At 35.2% G+C, this 17,837-nt stretch overlaps 2 protein-coding genes across 5 annotated transcripts in view; both read left to right on the top strand.

Annotated features, from left to right (window-relative positions):
- bmp7b (bone morphogenetic protein 7b) overlaps window positions 1-7,439 on the top strand; it is a 43,378-nt gene extending 35,939 nt beyond the window's left edge. The window contains exons 4-7 of the mRNA XM_042750757.1: window positions 1,361-1,564; window positions 3,558-3,634; window positions 5,000-5,110; window positions 6,900-7,439. Coding sequence (XP_042606691.1) covers window positions 1,361-1,564; window positions 3,558-3,634; window positions 5,000-5,110; window positions 6,900-7,049 — 542 coding nt within the window. The 3' untranslated portion in view covers window positions 7,050-7,439. The remainder of the gene's footprint in view (window positions 1-1,360; window positions 1,565-3,557; window positions 3,635-4,999; window positions 5,111-6,899) is intronic.
- Window positions 7,440-12,719: 5,280 nt separating this feature from the next.
- LOC109081823 (protein phosphatase 1 regulatory subunit 12B) overlaps window positions 12,720-17,837 on the top strand; it is a 45,867-nt gene continuing 40,749 nt past the window's right edge. For all 4 annotated transcript variants that reach the window (XM_042750060.1, XM_042750059.1, XM_042750062.1 and 1 more), the window contains exons 1-5: window positions 12,720-12,817; window positions 15,353-15,443; window positions 16,584-16,727; window positions 17,495-17,615; window positions 17,702-17,808. In XM_042750060.1, the coding sequence (XP_042605994.1) occupies window positions 12,798-12,817; window positions 15,353-15,443; window positions 16,584-16,727; window positions 17,495-17,615; window positions 17,702-17,808 (483 nt within the window). In that variant the 5' untranslated portion in view covers window positions 12,720-12,797. The remainder of the gene's footprint in view (window positions 12,818-15,352; window positions 15,444-16,583; window positions 16,728-17,494; window positions 17,616-17,701; window positions 17,809-17,837) is intronic.

Here is a 17,837-nt window from a genome sequence, read left to right as displayed (position 1 = left end):
CAGTTCAGTTCAGTAAATGTTTACAGTGTCTTTGAAGGGTAATTTATTATAATGCATTTACAGGCCATTCAAAGGAAACATCTACAGTGGGGTCCAAAAGTCTGAGACCAGGAGAGAAATGCTACTATTATTACTACTATTATTTAAGATCCAGAGAGCATGAGCTTTCCCAAATATGGAATTCAATTTGATTTTCAATGTACATTTAGAGCCGGCTGTATACATATATAACCTTAAAAGGAAGATCCAGTCAAATGTGCACACATGAACCTAGACAAGCGCTAATGGAAGATCTGACTTTTCCTCAACTAACCATGAGAATCAAGACCAGTAATACAAGGTAATGCGCAGAACCGATCAGGTCCTAATTCAGATGAGCTGATCACTAATGCTTAGTCTGGAGTATCAGCAGAAATCACTATTAATGCTGTAGTTTAGTCTAAGGTCAGTGCTTGGTCTGGATGTCCTACATACATTCTAACTAATGCAGATTTGAATCTACTGTTTTTCACTCACATACTTTATTGCCAGCTGCAGTGGGAGTGTGTTTTGCACTGAATCTGTGTGAGTAGGACGATGTGTGTGTGTACAGGATGTTACAGGTTTTAAGTGTTAGCATGAAAACAGGTGCAGTGTATTATGGGGCTCGCGTAGATCAGCGAGCTTGTCGAGACATGCTTGCGGGACGCCTACCCTGTCGCCGTAGGCAACCGGCAACCCGGCTTTACCTCGGCGTGGAGACAGAGAGAGCATTCCTTCCTATTTGTAAGAAACACACGCACACACACATTAAAGCCAGTGTGTAGGTAAAAGGAGTCCAGAATGGCACAGAGACAGAAACAGATGTAAGTGCAGGAATTTTCTGAGTAAACAGCGAACTAAAAGTGCTCTTGAGAGCGAGAGAGATTACACAAAATAAACATCAGTAGTTGCATATTCTTGGAGAACACACACACACACACACACACACACACACACACACACACACACACACACACACACACACACACACACACACACACACACACACACACACTATCTCTCTCTCTCTCTTACACAATTGTCTTGATTTATAAGAATGCGACTGACACAAACTGATTATTATATAATTCATATTACAAGATTTATTAGGCCACAGGGCTCTGACAAAATAAAAGATTGCTAAACTGTCCCACTGAGTGAAATGTGGGTCTCTCTAAGGAACCGATTCACAGAAACACAAATGGAAACATTTGCCTCCTGCGACATAGGTGAAAAATGTCTTTCAAGAGACCTGTCAGCATTGCTACTAACAATGTATTTCTTTCCTTAATTGTAAATGTCTCTGTATGCGCTGAAGTCTCTCTGTCTCCCCCTGCAGGTCAGAGCGTGAACCCATGGGTGGCGGGGCTGGTGGGCCGCAGCGGACCCCAGAGCAAACAACCTTTCATGGTGGCCTTCTTCAAAGCCACGGAGGTCCACATCCGCAGCATCCGCTCCCCACAGGGCGGCAACAAGCAGCGCAATCCCAACCGCTCCAAAACCACCAAGGGCCAGGAGGGACTGCGTGTTGCCAATATCGCAGGTGTGTGTTTTCAATATATTGAGTACAAAAGTGTGAAGCTAGGTGAAGAAAGACAAATGCTGGGATAGAAATAATAAATCAGAAAGAAAGGTACTTAAAGAATACCATATGTCCTTGGTAAACTTACTATGGATCCATATCCAAAGAACATGGAAATACCATGATCATTTTAGCTTGATGGTTTCATTATTAGAAACTAGAAATCCCTTGTGAAAAAGAAGTGCAGTTAATTACACTGAATGTGCACTTTTCAAATCTTAAAAGTATATTAAGAAAAATAGCTGTACTTGCTGATAATACATTATAAATTAAAGGCCACTTAAGAGTACTTAAAGAGAGCACACTTTTATCACTCTTTCTTTAATTACTTTGTAATAATGCCAAGTTTTACTTTAAAGTCCATTTTGAGACATTGTTTTAATAATCTTTTTTATTTTAAAGAAGAACACTTAATTAAGATTTTTTGATCAACATACTAAAGCACATGTAAAGTATTTGATTAAAATTTCAACTTTTTTTTTTGTGTTAATTTTAATATTACATTAAGTTTGAATAATTTAATATTACAATAAATTGCAACTTCATCATTACACATTGTCATTACAAATATTTTTAACTACATGCAATAAAAGTTTCACTAGAAATGACATTAAAGTATATTTTAGTTCATCCTAAATCCTTGACAGGACATTCAGCAGTTCACTTTGACCATATTTCATAGACAATAGAAGATATATTATACAGTGCCATGAAAGGTTTTTTGCCCCCTTCCTGTTTTTTTTTTTTTTTTTGCATATTTGTCACACTTAAAAGATTCAGATCATCAAAGTAATTTTAAAATTACTCAGAGATAACCTGAGTAAATACAAAATGCAGTTTTGAAATATGGATTTAATTTATTAAGGGAAAAAAGCTGTCCAAATCTGCCTAGCCATATGTGAAAAAGGAAAAAGTAAGCATGCAGGCTTGGACCCAACATGATATGAGTATACAATGACTGAATTTTAATTTTAAGGTGAACTGTCCCTTTAAGGCAAAGGCAAATCACAGCTAAAATGTGTGTGCGTCAGTGAGTGTGTTCATGTGGTTCCTATTACTGTGTAATTCTCTGCAGGTCATTTTGCACAGTAATAGCATTACAGTGTTAAATGGATATTAAATGAATCTGGGTCGATGTTCTGCTTAGGTATGAGGGTTATAACGATTCCAGGCGACTTCAATGACCTATTCCTCATATTTCTCCATGTCACTCACAGTTTAGCATTAGCTTCAACACCCCTTCACATATTTTAAAAGTCAGACAGTGCCCATATCTGAAATACTGTACTATTTGAGCAGAAAATGTCTGTGTAAAACATTCTTCTAAGAGGAATGACAGCATGTCACCAGCACATGGACTATACATCCCATATTGTTAAAAAATCAAATAGCCTTTTGTTTATGTCACAGCCATGAGCCATGATTTGCAACTTGCTATTGCCAGCTGGTGACAGGTGGTATGAGGAGAAGGGGACGTCCTCATTTTAAAGAATATGTATTAAAAAACAATCAAAATGCTTAATTCTAAATTAATATTATAATATTAAAAAGTATTATTATTATTATTATTATTATATTAATATATAACGTGATATATTATAATATTACCAAGTATTTTATCACAGATAATCATAATAATAATTTATTATAATAATTTTATATACACTCCTCTGGACAAGATGACTTATTAATACGTAACCCTGGTTCATTTTAAATGTGCATATCTGCTAAACGTATATTTTGTTGGACACTCACATAGTGTTTTCGTTTTTTATTCAAATTATTATTGTTGGAAGATCACTGCACTTGCATATAGATGACCTTAAAACTAACAGACATAGATCTAATCATGCAAACTTTTGATTTCATTGAGTTTTAAACATCATCATACGGGATTATCATTTCATTAAAAGGTTTCTATTCAGCAATTCTCTCTCTCTGTCTTTGTTTTCAGAGAACAGCAGTGCGGATCAGAAGCAGGCCTGTAAGAAACATGAGTTGTACGTTAGTTTCCGAGACCTTGGATGGCAGGTGTGTTATTGTTCACCCCTTTATCTCTCTTTTTCAGGCCGATATTTTCTAACTCAATGTGATAATTACATCATCATTCACACAGCGCAGCTGATTAGTTCTTTTTTTTTTTTTTTGCATCAGTAGCCAGTGATCTTGCTATTCAACATTCAAATACTCAGCTAGTGCTTGCTGTAGCAGTTGCATTGTGTTTCAGAAACCCTCCACTTCCCCAGCTCCACCTGTATAGATCTGCTATGGGGTAATTTCATGTATCCTATATATGGGGTTATTTCATATATATGACCCTGGACCACAAAACCAGTCTTAAGTCGCTTGGGTATATTTTTAGCAATAGCCAAAAAAGCATTGTATGGGTCAAAATTATCGATTTTTCTTTTATGTCAAAAATCATTCGGATATTAAGTAAAGATCATGTTCCATGAAGATAATTTGTAAATTTCCTACCGTAAATATATCATTATTATATCATTAGCAATATGCATGGCTAAGAACTTCATTTGGACAAATTTAAAGGCGATTTTCTCAGTATTCCAGATTTCAAATAGTTGTATCTCGGCCAAATATTGTCTGTCCTAATAAACCATACATCAATGGAAAGCTTATTTATGCTTTCAGATGATGTATAAATCTCAGTCGAAATGTTGACTCTTTTGACTGGTTTCATGGTCCAGGTTCACATATGTGCAGCAGCAGTATTTCTACATGCTTACAGCAGCATGTTATGGATGTATTGGCAGTAGCTGGTTCAGTCAATCTGCTTAGGATGAATAACCACCAGCCCAGAGCCAACAACTAACCAGCTGAAATATTCCAAAACCAACTTGATAGTCTAAATCAGGTTTAACCTGATTTTTTTCATTAGCTGTTCCTTCTCTTTCTCACTCGACATTCCATTATCTCTCACTGTGTTTATGGCTCTAACCATTTTATGAGTCTGTGTAGCTCAAGTCAGTCTGTCCATTAGGCTGCATTACCTCAAGAGTACGAGCACCAGCAGTCAAGCAAAGATAAGAGAGCCTGGTTTCTGTTAAAACACCCATAGTCTTGCCACCTGTAACATATCTGTCTCTCCTACTGGATCATAGCACAAAACAGTCACTCAGAGCAGCTGACGAGGACTCTGAGACCCTGGCTCTAGCATGTTGGTTTATATTACTCTCAAATTCCCTTTTCAATCATAACATTTTACACATACTTTAACACGAGTGCAGAATACGATTACGCTTTATCATGATCTTTTTGTTCTGATGTGCAGAATGCATTATGAAATTGAAGACCATCTGTTTGGGAAAGATCTAGCTAAAGCTTTATGACTGAAGTTGGATGTTGTGTTAACAGATTTGTGCTCTGTCCATCTTTCAGGATTGGATTATAGCTCCTGAAGGATACGCTGCATATTACTGTATGGGAGAATGTGCCTTTCCTCTCAATTCCTACATGAATGCCACAAACCATGCCATTGTACAGACTTTGGTAAGTCTGGTACTTTTTCACCACAGCTGCCAATCACAAATATTTCTAAAGCTGTATCTTGCATTATTTTATTTTATACTTTTTTTAAGCAATGTGCATTAAATTAATCAAAAGTGACAGTAAAGGAATTCGTAATGTTATAAAAGGTTTTTATTTCAAAATTATTAATGTTTCTTGAGCATATCAACATATTAGAATTAGATTTCTGAAGGATCATGTGACACTGGTGTAATAATGCTTGTAAATTCAGCTTTGCTTCACAGTTACATTAAGTTAAATTACATTTTAACATAATTCAAAAAGCAATCAGTTCTTTAAAATTGCAATAATATTTCACAATATTCTTGTTGTGGTGCATTTTTTATCAAATAAATGCATCCTTTGTGAGCATTAGATTGAATGGTAGTGTATACAGTTACTGTATACTGTGTGTGTAATATGCGCAATATCACACGAGTGGACGTGAGATATAGCTGTATATCGGCATGGCTGTGACTGGGCCGTAGGTAATCACAGAGTGTTGATATACAGCCATATCTCACATCTACCAGTGTGATATTGCGTTTATACAACAGTTCGATGGTCTGTCTTTAAAAGCCCTCTTCTTTGTGAACTACTTCCTTCCTCCACAGATTCAAATCTAAAGTTGACAGTTTAACAGCTATAACCCAAGCCTCTGTTACTAATTCCAAAACGTCACTTTAGAACTAGTAACAACGGAATGTTGAGTTGCTTCATTAAAAGCATATTGTAATACTGTATTAAAAGCGGTGTATTATGTATAGTAGAGTATTATGAGAGACATCAGAGCCAGCGGCAGATTCCAGAAGATCTGGCCAAGGTGAGGCGCTCTCTCTGCGGGTTTATGAGCGCTGAAGCCCTAGAGCTTACATCTCCGAAAACTGCAAAGCAAATTTTCATATAGACGTTATCTTTATTAGCAAACATAAAAAATTTGAAGTCCAAACAAGTACATTCTCCCCTAAAATGCTCTTAACCTGTAACCCGCATCTGGACGCAGACGCACTGAACTCTCTTTGTTTGCATGTGTCAGTGTTAACGAATAGATTAAATGAAACGGGACAAAATTGATCTTGACAAACTATATATCATTATAAAGATCTAAGCCTCAAGCATCGACAACAGATCTCTGTTTTTCAATGGAAAGCTTATAAAGAATGTATTTGCTAAAATTTTTGTAAGCAGTACACATCAAAACATGAAGAATGAAAACGCAGTACATACCAGATTCGTCGTTATAACGAGTCATAAACACATCCACAGCTGTAAATCCCAGTTTAGTTAGAAAGGTAAGGGTCCACTGAACGACATCTCATAGAGCACATTTAGTCCAATGAAGCAATAACATTGTAATATGATGATAATTCCTTTGTTTACGTTTCAGTTCTTCAGGGACAGTATTGTTTGTGTCCGTTATTGAATAACCCACACTCAGAAAATTGCATCTTGGTAGTAAAAAACTGCATGGTTTTGTAGCATACAGTGTCACAAACAGAATGAGACTATATATAAAATATTTTATTTCATAAGAATAAAGATATTTATAAGATATTTTAAACATATAATTCTAATTATATTTAAATTTTTTAACATTTATTTTTATTTATTTTTAAATTTATTTGAATCAAGCATTTCACAAAGAGTCAGACTGTCATTCTTACAATTTGACTTAAACCATGTTATATTGGCATTCATAAAACTAACATCTACTGTAAGTAAAGTACTTTTGTTTACACCTTCAACTTTGACCGTTGTATTTTTTTCTCAGGTTCACTTCATCAACCCTGAAACGGTTCCAAAACCATGTTGCGCCCCTACACAACTCCACGCCATCTCCGTCCTGTATTTCGACGACAGCTCCAATGTCATCCTGAAGAAATACCGCAACATGGTGGTCAGAGCGTGTGGCTGCCACTAGAGTCCTATTACATACACACACACACATAGACACACACAGTCACACATCTGACTGCTCCTCATTTTCTTATAAAAGGAGCACCAACAAGTTCCCAGCAAAACCATATGAAGATCTCAGGTCAATTCCAGGATTTAGTTTACCAAGGACAATATGCAGAACTATCTTATTTGTACAAAGATTCATGTTTAATATGGCAAAAAAGTGAAAGGAAATTTCCACAAGTAACATCTCTCTTACACATACACCAACATATGTATGCACACATATACATGCTCACATGTACACACTTCTATATGATACTTGTGCTTTCTACTGTGTAAATAGTTTTTCAATGAAAGAAACAAAAGTGTATTTATTTTCCTGGTCTTCCAACATGGAGTCTAAAACATCCTTGTCGTCTGGTGTGTTTTTTAATGTGTCCACACTGTTTTAAAAAAGACATTGTCCAAAACATTTTTGAAAATCGTTGCATAATATAAAATTCCAAAATATGGGATTACCGGCTGCCAAATGAAAATTCAGTTATCATTTATTCCCTCTCATGTTGTTCCAAACATGAGTTTATTTCTTCTGTTGAACACAAAGATACTTTGAAGAATGTTGGTAGCCAAACAGTTGCCGGTAGCCATTGACTTACATATTAGTTTTTCTCCATATTATGGAAGTCAATGGCTACCGTCAACTGTTTGGCTACCAACATTCTTCAAAGTATCTTTGTGTTCAACAAAAGAAAGGAAAAAGTGAGGGTGAGCAAATGATGACAGAATTTTCATTTATGGGAAAACTATCTCTTTAAGAAAATGTACTGGCCTTAAATACATCTTTATAATAAGAAGATGAGATTGCCATTTGATTCGCTTGCCTTAAGTTAAAGGCCGAGTACATTCCCTTCTTCTTATTTCCACAGAGGGGCGTTTATTAGGAGCATGTGAGGTAAGGATATCATTCCAGACTCTGATAGTTTTTTACTGCAGGCTTAGCCCAATAAATAAGTTTGAATAAACACAGGCTGTTCTCTCAGTACAGCAAGCACCTCATAGCCCAGCGGTGACCTGAGACCTGCGGCCGCCACATGTGTGTGTATTAGTGAGGACACGCATACAGAACATCTCTAAGTTTATACTGCCCTCCTTTTCTCTTGACATAAAGTCCTAAAGGTATGCTAATGGCATTTCTATCCATATATAATTTGCAACTAACTCTTATAGGGTCAAACCAGAATCCTCTAATAGTATCTTAGAAGCAAATAAGATCCTGATGGATAAACTGAAATGAGGAAATTCGGTTTATTCAGGATGATCTTTTTTTTCCCTCACAGTATTGGTAGAAATTCCCTTTGCATTTTCTTCTTGCTCTCTACTTGGGCAAAGGGTGGCGTACAAACACTAAATAAATCTGAAACACTAACAAACATGTACTATTAATAATGGTAACATAATTTAAGGGGAAAGTGAGAACTCAAGTTTTCCATTTGCATGCAAGATGTTTTCTGTGCTAATCACAAATGCATGTTTGTGGAGCATCAGGAGAACTGGCTCATCCTGCCTTGTCACCGTAAGCTCGCTCCAGCAGTGCTTTAGTGTGGCTTTAGCAGTCATGCCGACAGCAGATTGTGCACATGTGTGCTGTCTGTGCATGCGTAAGAAAGCTCACTACTGCTAAACATGTGACGGGGGAAAAGTCTGTCATTTCAACTGAAAAAAGTAAAACTGCTACACTTAATTGGTTAGCTGTACAAACTGTATTAATTGTAACAATTGATTACTTAACTGGTTACAGTTAACGGCAACATGTTAACTGGTTTATATGTAAGGGAATTCTATATCATACAAGGCAATATATGTACATTTAAAGAAAAATTTTTTTTAAAAGAAAATGTTTAATTTTGAAAAAGTAAAAAGTACACACTTTTGCGTGTGTGTGTGAAAGAGAGTTACGTATGGAAAACTGTTTTCAGCTGATTTCATGAGTTCGCCTGCAGTGCTGATGGTTGATGGCAAACGAACTTGGCTTGCTGTCCTTAATGGAAGTTTGAACCCAAGGCTCAGCTTGAGCACTGAGTTTAACCCCCCATTGTGGTACAACCTAGAGGGAGAACAAACAGGAATAGAGGTGGAGATGGGGAGGTGGAGGGATGCTGGAAGAATTGACGCTGGGACAGCACAATGAGAGCTGCTTATATACAGTAGGCTTGTAATGATGATTGACAGGACTGAATGATTAGGCTCCTCCTGAACGTACTTTTGGGACTTCATTAAAAAAATAATAGATGAAGTATAAAATAAGAAATTGCCATTTAATAAGTCAAATTGTTAAACAAAGTCACGTTATGAGAAATAGCCACAATAATGAAAAATAAAGTTGTAATTGTAAGAAATTGCCACAATTTTGAGAATTATTTGAGATTATGATAAATAGTCTGGTCACATGCAATATAAAACTCATAACTGTGAGGAAAAAGTCATAATCACATGAAGTAACAGTCACAATTATGAGAAATAATGCAGTAATTATTATAATTGCAATTTGGAGAAATTAAGTTGTAATTGTGAGAAAAACATTGCAAAAATACAGTTTGTGAGAAATAATTGCAACAATGAAAAATAAAATTGTAATTGTGAAATATAATTACAATAATGAGAATTATTCACAATTGTGAGAAATAATCAGATGGGATATTTATGAGAAAAAGTGACTATTATAAGATATATTCACAGTGTAAGATATAAAGATAAGGCTGCAATTTTTTAAATTGCAATTTACTAAAATTAAGTTGCAACTGTGAGATAGATTTACAATTATGAGAAATAAATTCGCACTTACAAAAAACACAAAGTTGCAGTTAAATAGTCCCAATTGTAGAGAAAAGTTGCAATAATAAAATAAGGTGCAATAATGTTAAAATGTCGCAATTACAAAAAGAGATAATGTCACAATATGAAAAACAGATGCAATAATTACAAAGTAATAACTGATATAAAATCACAATTACATAAAAAAGTTTTCAGAATTGTAAGAAATAGCTTCATTAAAATTGTGGCATAACATTTGTAATTTTGAAAAAAATTCAGAATTCCGAGATACAGCATATTCACACTTTTAATTATAGTCACAATTATGAGAAATAATGGCAAAATTAATTGCAATTACATAAAAGAAAAACAATGCAACTGTCAGAAATAGTTGCAATTGTGAGATATAAATAAAGTTGAATAGGCTACATAAGTAAATAAGTAAGTTTAAGTAAATAAAGTTAAAATTATGGGAAAAAAAGTTGTGAGACTTCATACCAAACCAACACCTTTATCAAGACAAGCTCTTCCTCCTGCTCACCTTCTTTCAGCTTTCTCTCTCTCTCATCCACTCTCCGACATCCTGTTTATAGCGGAGGCTGTTTCAGATTAGCGCTAGCTCCGTGCCACCCGCAGACATCCAAATGCAGACCATGTGTGTGTGCGCGAGGTCACGGGCCACACTCTCACTTTCTCTTTCTGAAGCCAGGGGCACATTCTGCCCGAGAGGCCTCCTCTTCCTCCACTCATCTCCCTCGCTCTGCCCTCCGCTGAACCTCTGCTCTCGGCAGCACAGGGTCAGAGGTTAATGGGGTGGTAATGTGGGACTAAGAGGGAAAATCTCTATGTTAACACCCACCCCCCCCACACCTACCCTCAGAAACCAATAACATCGCAGTCTCAAAAATACTGTCATCTTTCAGCACGCCTAACGTGGGCTTCCTCTCAGTGTCATGTTGTTTTATGAGCTTCTCTTCTGCAAACCCATGGGTCTCCTACTTACTCCCAAAACTGATGAGAATGAGAAATGGTGGGTATTTATTTCCACTTCAAGTGCTGATCCTTGACCTCTACCAGTCCAGGGAAAGACACACACACACACACACACACACACACACACACACACACACACACACACACACACACACACACACACACACACACACACACACACACACACACACACACACACACACACACACGCACACACACACACACACACACACGTGGTCATGCCTGGCTCAGAAACACAATTTTTTTATGTATCGATTATTAATCTCTATTTAAAAAAAAAAAAAGATTAATAAATAAAGAAAAAAAGTCTCTTAAGGTCAACAAGGCTGCATTTATTTGATCAAAAATACAGTAAAAATAGTAACATTGTGAAATATTATTGTATAATTTAAACTATATATATTTATGTAATTTTAACTGTTTTCTATCTGAATATGTTTTAACCTGTAATTTATTCATGTGATGTAAAGCTGAATTTTCAGCATCATTACTCCAGTCTTCAGGGTCACATGATCCTTCAGAAATGCTTAATATTTAATATATTGACCAATTTCATTCCTTGTTGAATCAAAAGGGGAAAGAGAGGGAGAGACCTTTTTAAAACCAGTTTCCTTAGTAAAAAAAAAAAAAAAAAAAAAAAGTGAGTTTTTTCATTCATGCTGTTTTATTTTTTAATTCTGTGTGAAGTGTCATGATGGTCGCCGTGTTGAAATGACACATGACAAGCCAATTTGGCTGAGTTTGAATTCCTGTACTTTTGTCCATGAGTGTATGCAGGTCATCCACTTCTGTATGCCTACTGTATCATAAATACTGAGCATTCTGACATCCTATTCATTTGACATACTGCTTTGTGCATTTTAAGATGCTGGTGTTATTCCTGTAACTCAATCCCTGCAATTTCGGTAATTGCAACATGACATACATAGAATTAGCTCACCTTTAAATCACAGAGACCTCTAAACTCAAGAAACACGTGCAGTCATACCATGCTATAAATATTTGTACATTTCCAGTTACATAGTAGAAACCCTGTCTTATGTGTGATGTAATCTTACATCTAACTAAAGAAACAAGGCCATGTTACCAACAATTTGTGTGTGGAGAGAATGATGCTGACCTCTACAGGCAATTAAGTGTCACTACATGAACTCTAAGATCATGTTCTTGTGCTTCACTTAACAAGATATGTCAGTATCTTCAGACTTTCTATTTTTTTTTCTTTCAGTTTATAGCAGTTTACAAGTTCAGTGTCAAAGAAGAATCAGTAACAAATAAAGCTGTATCAGAATGCATGGAAAGTCATTTCTGTCACAATAAGAAAAAAAAGGTAAGTTATAATTGACAAATAGTTACAATTATGAGATAAAAAGCATTTATGTCATTGTTATTTTTGAATTTAACTCAATTTCTTATTATTTCATTTTATAGCTTTAATAATTTCGACTTTAATTTTCTTTGAATGACAAAAAATTTGATGTAATTATAAAGTAAAAATAAATTTTCCTGAATTACTAATTGAAATGCAATCATTATTTTCAAAAATGTCTTCCAGTATTTTAGTTTTTATTTATTTATTTTTTAAATAGCAATAACATATTTAATATACTTATGCCAAAAACGTAAAGAAATTGAAAACATGAGACACAGAAACTGAAATGTCAAAAATTCAAATCATTGTCTCTGTGAATTGCATTGTTATTGTATTTTTGAATTTCGTGAATCCGGATAAAATGAGCATCATGTGACTAGCCTCTATGCTTGTATCTCTCTGTCATTTACAGTCTGTTCTGTCCTACTGCTATTTAATCTCCTCCCTTGAAAGTCACTGTATCCTGTGTCCTATCTCTCTGTCCCTCCCCCTCCATCCCTGTTCTCATCACAGCTGCAGTCTCTCTCCTCCGCTAACATCGGCACGAGTCGTGTAGTGTCAGGCCGGACGATGCAGGACTGTCTGCTCAGGTACAGTATTCAGCCTGATCTGCTTTATCTCCCTCAAACAGCTGCATGCTCCTCCTTTATCATCGCTGATACACTGTAAGATCACTTTGCTGTGTCTGTGGCCTTGAGGAATCAATGATGTCTTCAATACTGTGCTTTTACCAGGAGTTAAGACACTTTGCTTTAGCAGCATGTTCTGAGATTAGGTCTTATAGGACAGATGAAGTCTCTTCTAACTTTCTGAAGAGTTGTGGAGCTCTGAGGTAACTGGTATTCATAATAATAAAAATATGCCATAATTAATACCTAATGTTATGTTCTCTTTGCATGTGAGCAGTTTGAATGGTCAGTTTGGTATGAATGTTAATCAGACTACTTATTTATTTATTAATATAAGGGCGTGAGTGTCATTATAAGAAGCACAGCATATTGGTAACCTATAATCATGAATACTGGACTATATTTTTTATTATCAGAAATAGTTTATATTATTATCAGCACTGTTATTTGTCTGATTAGGGTGATTTTAGAAGCATTTTGCAATGTTTGCTACTGTATATTATAATGCCATTGTATTTTATAATTGTACATTAGAAATACAAAACATATATTATGTATATGCTGGACAATTTGTTTATTATTACTGCCACTGCTATTATTATTATTATTATTATTATTATAATAATTATTATTATTATTATTAATAAACTAATATTATTATTATTAGTCTAATAAGGGTGATATTAGAAGCAGATTATACTATTTTTGCAATATTTGCTACTGTATATTATAATACCATTGTATATTAAAATTGTAGATTATAATATATTGTATTATATTGTGTACTGGACAATATTGTTTACACACACACACACACACACACACACACACACACACACACACACACACACACACACACACACACACACACACACACACACACACACACAATAATATTATTATTTATAATACACTAGGTGATAAAATCGTTGGTATTAATATTATTATCAATAAAACAATATATAATAAAAAAAATTAAAGTGTGTTTTCAGCTGGAGAATGAGCAGCTGGCAGGTAGGGCTACTAGTTTTAATGAGAGAAACAGATCTGGAGAATGAGCAGCTGGCAGGCATCACAACAATAATTAACTAAAATGAATCTACAGCTGGAGAATGAGCAGCTGGCAGGTAGGGCTACTAGTTTTAATGAAACTGAATGTAAATGAATCATCACATCAGTAATGCTCTGATATGGTTCTGGAGGCTCATGGCCACATGTCGATCGATAACTCTGCTGGATAGGAAGGGTGGGGAACATGCAGAGTGCTAAGTGGGCTGATTTGGCCATTAGTCAGAATGCTTACTCATCTCTTTGTGCTCATCTGAGTGGGACAGTATGTCGTCTGGCCTCTAGTGCTTTCAGTGGGGAAATTCAACACTTATAGATATTGATCTTCTTGTGCAGCATGAAACAATCTGTTGAGAGCACAGACATCACTGGATGAATCTCACAAATGCTGTAAAGAACATAAGATCATATTTCTGTCCCAAAATAAATTGGAATGTAGAATATGGTCATGTTATGGTCACAAAGGTTACAATATTGCATGTGCATTATAAGCAGTAATAAACCAATATGCTAGTAATATGCACACTAATAAGCAACTATAGTGAATATTCCCTAATCTAAAGTTTTACAATGTCTGTGCATGTGTGTGTGTGTGTGTGTGTGTGTGTGTGTATGAGTGTATTGTATATATACTACTCTACAGTGCATAAGTTTGTTGTCAGTAAAATGTAATATTTTTGAAGAAGTCTCTTTTGCTCACAAAGGCTGCATTTATCTAAAAAAATACAGCATACATAAAACATAGTATTGGTATTGTGAAATATTATTACAAATATAATTATCTTCCATTTGAATATATCTAAAATGTTATTTATTTCTTTGATGTAAAGCTGAATTTTCAGCATCATCGTTACTCCAGTCAAACATTTCTTTTTATTATCAATCATGAAAACAGTTGAGCTGCTTCATATTATCGTGGAAGTCTTTGATGAATAGAATGTTTAAAAAATAATTTATTTGAAATAGAAATGTTTTGAAACAATATAAAAGTCTTTACTGGTGCTTTTGATAAATTTATGCATCACTGCTGAAGAAAAGCATTCATTTATATATGTATATATATATATATATATATATATATATATATATATATTATATATATATATATATATATATATATAACATTTAATTGACTTATTGTATGTTCAATATGTCAGTTTATCCCTACAGCCTGCACATCTTAATTTTGATGAAATTGAGTTTTATAACTACAATTTTGAAATTACAAATGGTAAAGAATAGAAATTGCAACTGCGGTTTTAATTCTAAAACAAATAATCCATTAATACTTAATCAGGGGCAGAAATAAGCAAACATTCTATAGGCTTTTATTCTATAATTGGGTATATTCCTATCCTTTTTTTTTTTCACTGTGAAGATATATTCAGTGTGTTTAGATTCATCAGTTCTTCCTGTATTCTGTCTCAGGACACGCATGATCCCAGTGAGGGATGAGGAGGCAGAGTCTCAGAGGAAGGCCAAATCACGGCAGGCCAGACAGACTCGACGAGCTACACAGGTATGATGTACAGTCAAAATCACAAAACACACAGGAAAGGAAGAATATGACTCTTCTGTATGCTCTAATTAGACTGGATTACATATTAGCTAAAATAAGGTTTAATGTGTGGTCAGCTAGTAATTATCATAAAATGAACCAGGACATGGCCTCAACGCAAAGCTTAAAGGGATATTTCAACGAAAAATGAAAATTCTGTCATTAATTAATCACCCTCATGTCCCGTAAGACCTTCGTTCATCTTCAAAACACAAATTAAGAAATTTTTGATGGAATCTGAGAGCTCTCTGACCCTCCCATAGACAGCAAGGATACTACCTCGATCAACGCACAGAAACATAATAAGGACATCGGTAAAATAGTCCATGTGACAACAGGTGTTCAATCGTAATTTTACGAAACTACGAGAATACTTTACAATAGGCTAATAGCATAATTTATTCAGCAATTCTTAATTCCTAGAGTAGCCCAGAACGTAATCAGCATTGTTTACGTACAGTAGACAGTTCGCGCATGCTGAACATAAACAACGCTGATTACGTTCTGAAGCCCTGTTGTCACATGGACTATTTTAACGATGCCCTTACTATGTTTCTGGGCCTTGATTGTGTCAGTTGTGTTACGGTCTATGGAGAGTCAGAGAATCTCAAATTCCATAAAAATGATCTTAATTTGTGTTCAGAAGGTGAACAAAGGTCTTACAGGTTTGGAACGACATGAGGGTGAGTTATTAATGACTGAATTTTCATTTTTGGGTGAACTTACCCTTTAAATATCTTTTAGAAAATCATTGGTCTCGCATCAATACTGCAACATTGTTAATATAATATAATTTACCATTTTTATTTTTTTATCTCAAATCCAACAAGTCTTTTATTCATTATGCTCAATAGAAAATGAAAGGCAATCATCTGAAGCCATTTTAGCAAGTCAGTAACTATTATGGATCGCAAGATGGCGCCAATTTGCTAATTTTAACTTCATAAAAAGCACGTGCATGAAAGTCGCACAGGATGCTGTCAAGTTGTCAACAGTTAATATATGACCGCTTAGTGTTGCGTTTGATCATTCAGAATTATAATGTATTGTACACATGTTTCTGATATAGTCTCTTCTCATTTTTAATCGTCGTATTTTTAGGGAGTTACCCTCTCAGAGATGTTGGAGGCAAAGAGAGCCTTCAGCCCGTCAAATAGAAGAGTCCCCGAGGACACGACAGAAACCAGCCCGGCTCTGAGGGAGGAACAGCTGTCTGACAAACACCCGTGTGAACACCTGGATAAGGTGACAGCACAAACATATGCAATTTACAATTTATTCAAAAGAATAAATCATATGCAGTGACCCCAAAAGTATTGGACACCACACTTTAATATGTATGAACGTTATTGCATTTGAATCAAAATACTTTATACTGTAAGAGGCGTCATTGCATAATTTACTATTAGACCTTTTGAAAAAAAAGTGTGCTAAATTGTATTGAATGTGCACTTGTCACTTGTAGTGTACTCCAAACCTATATTTGCAGATAATATAATATTACTGAAATAAAAAGGTGTTTATTTCTGTACGTAAAGAGAGTTCACTTTCATGACTGTTGCTTGACACACTTAAATACACTTATGAATATTTTGGAAAAGTTTTACAAATGGCTTAATAATATTTAGTCATTTGTAGTACACTTATTTTGATGCATTGACTAACATACTAAAGTACATGCCGTGTAAAGTACTTGATTATAATTTTAACTAAAGTGTGTTTATTTCCCTAATAATTACTCTTTATAAGTATGCTTATAAAAGTATGCTTTTTCTCATGTGTTACTTGGAGATTTTCATTGGCAGAATAAAAAGTTACTGGCATTATCACAGTATGTTCAGTCTAAGTTATTCACTATTAACTTCTTCTTTATTAAACGCCTGTATAAAAGCAGTATCACACCTGTAATCTGCCGTTGACTGAAGCTGTGACCCTAAAGTGTGACTTATAGATTTTTTTTTAATTGTGGTAGTATGTTTTTGATTCATTTATTGCTTCATTAATTCTCCAAGCAAGGAAACTGGAAAAGAAGACCAAGAAGCAAACCTGAAAGGTCATCTTTTAGCCTCTCATCATCAGTTAAAGGAGCGTGTGGTTTCACCCCCAGTCTGAGGAGTCGCAGCACCTGCATTGGTACTACTGCACCTTAAGATCTGACAAAGTGTGCGGTGATTTATATAAGCTGCATCATCATCATAATACCGGTCTATTGATTACAGAGTCTGAGTGCACAGATGAAAATGACAACATCCTTCACGGTTCCTCGGATGCGTCTCTGACACAGCAGCTGACAGAAGACCGTGATCTCAGCGCTGAACTCACTCAGGTACCACTAGTGTGCTTATTCATTGCTGT

Source organism: Cyprinus carpio, chromosome B23 (genome assembly GCF_018340385.1).
Source record: "Cyprinus carpio isolate SPL01 chromosome B23, ASM1834038v1, whole genome shotgun sequence".
NCBI lineage: Eukaryota > Metazoa > Chordata > Actinopteri > Cypriniformes > Cyprinidae > Cyprinus > Cyprinus carpio.
The sequence above is the reverse complement of the archived record's forward strand: the minus strand, read 5'-3'. Positions and strand labels throughout refer to the sequence as shown.